The 1,880-nt window shown below is 41.3% G+C and overlaps 1 protein-coding gene across 1 annotated transcript; it reads left to right on the top strand.

The window, feature by feature from the left end:
* The first annotated feature begins 365 nt into the window (after window positions 1-365).
* Window positions 366-1,238, top strand: ARL14 (ADP ribosylation factor like GTPase 14). Its single transcript, XM_045556465.1, has one exon. The coding sequence runs from the start codon at window positions 393-395 to the stop codon at window positions 969-971; it is 579 nt and encodes a 192-aa protein (XP_045412421.1). The 5' UTR covers window positions 366-392; the 3' UTR covers window positions 972-1,238.
* The last annotated feature ends 642 nt before the right edge of the window (window positions 1,239-1,880 follow it).

Consider the following 1,880-nt stretch of genomic DNA (forward strand, 5'->3'; position numbering starts at 1 on the left):
TCTGTTGCCAAACCATGCTCCTGTGCATGCCTGAAACTTTGATTTCCTCCAGATTTCTAGCACCTGAAAGAGAACCAAATTGCAGCATCATCCAGGCAGGCTCTTCTTATTCATTCACAAGGAATTTCCCCTTTGAGCTCACAACGACATTGGCGGTTACTCACACCACAGATTCCTCAGGATTGGCCAGGACTGCAAATAAAATACTGTTTGCTCATAATCAAGTTGATAAGCTACAATATAAATATAAGCAGGTTCCTGTTCTTAGAATATAACATGATGCGTCTGCTGTTTTCTTTCCTCTCCTCCTAATATTTTCATGCAAGACCCAGAAAGGACATATTGTCTCGGGCCAAAAGAAAAGATCTTGAAAGAAAAAACAAGAGCATAAGATGGGTCTGCTGAGTTCTAAAAACCCTAAAGCCAAGCAAGCCCAAATTCTTCTTCTGGGACTTGACTCAGCTGGGAAGTCTACTCTCCTTTATAAATTAAAGTTTGCTGAAGATATTACAACCATCCCAACGATAGGTTTCAATGTGGAGACAATCGAGTTGGAAAAGAGTCTTTCGCTCATAGTCTGGGATGTTGGAGGACAGGAAAAAATGAGAACTGTTTGGGATTATTACTGTGAGAACACTGATGGGCTGGTGTATGTTGTGGACAGTACAGACCAACAGCGACTGGAAGACTCTCGGAGAGAGTTTGAGCACATTTTGAAGAATGAACACATTAAAAATGTGCCTGTTGTCCTACTGGCCAACAAACAGGACATGCCTGGAGCTCTGACAGCCAAGGACATCACCAGAATGCTGAGGGTGAAGAAGCTCTGCAGTGACCGGAACTGGTATGTGCAACCCTGCTGTGCCATCACAGGGGACGGGCTGGCTGAGGGATTCAGGAAATTAACTGAATTTGTGAAAAGCCGCATGAAATCAAGAGGAGACACTTTAGCATTCTTCAAGCAGAACTAAGGCTCTGAAAGGGCCAAGCCTCAAAAGAGAAACTAACGAAGTGAAAAGGATATTTTTTTCCCATGCCAAGTGAGAAAAGCACGTTACCTGAGATGTTACGTTATTTCACCTAAATTCAGTTAAACAACTCAGAATATTATCTAGAAAATAGTTATTTTTAGCCAGGAAATTTAGTAAACTAAGTGGTAATGATCATTGAAAATGAAAAATGTAAAATATTCTGCAAAATTTGACACATTGGATGATTCCAAATTCAGTAGTCATATTTGGGACCAAATAAATTATTGCCCTATTAATTTTGCATGACTACTAGAACAAAGTTTAAGTAAGCTGTCTGCTTATAGAGTCAGAATTCTTTCAGAGTGTTTCCAGTTGTTATAGGTATTGAATTTCCATCATGTCATAGCTGGGTGGTGTGAAAAATGAACTTCAAATTATGGAGAGAAAAAAGTTTGATGTTAATATCTTGTAAATCCTTATTCCCTAAATAAAACTGTTCTTCTGGATTTCTGTCATCTTTTTGATATCTACTGCTGGGAACTGCCTCCCATGAGTCTTAAACAATGAACTTCAGGCTGCTGATTGTCCCGAGGCTGTGTTCTCCTGTAGGCAGCAGAATCCTATAACTAAAGGCTCTGGGGATCAGGGTAGCACCTTAGAGTTTAGGGCAACACATGGGCTTAGGGCCAGCTCTAGGCTGCAGCCCCAAGACCTGCATCAGGGGCATTTAGCATAACAGTCATTGCTTGGGAATGTTGTATGCTCATTGTGATCCAACGGGAACCAGACCCAGACTTTGCTCTCAGAGACTTTGCACTTTGCTGTGGGAAACAACATAAAGTTAGTAGCTAGAGTAGGGCAATAGTGCTGTGGGCTACTGTAGGAGAATCTCATTTTGACCGGGGAAAA

Source organism: Lemur catta, chromosome 1, assembly GCF_020740605.2.
Source record: "Lemur catta isolate mLemCat1 chromosome 1, mLemCat1.pri, whole genome shotgun sequence".
In the NCBI taxonomy this organism is placed as follows: Eukaryota; Metazoa; Chordata; class Mammalia; order Primates; family Lemuridae; genus Lemur; species Lemur catta.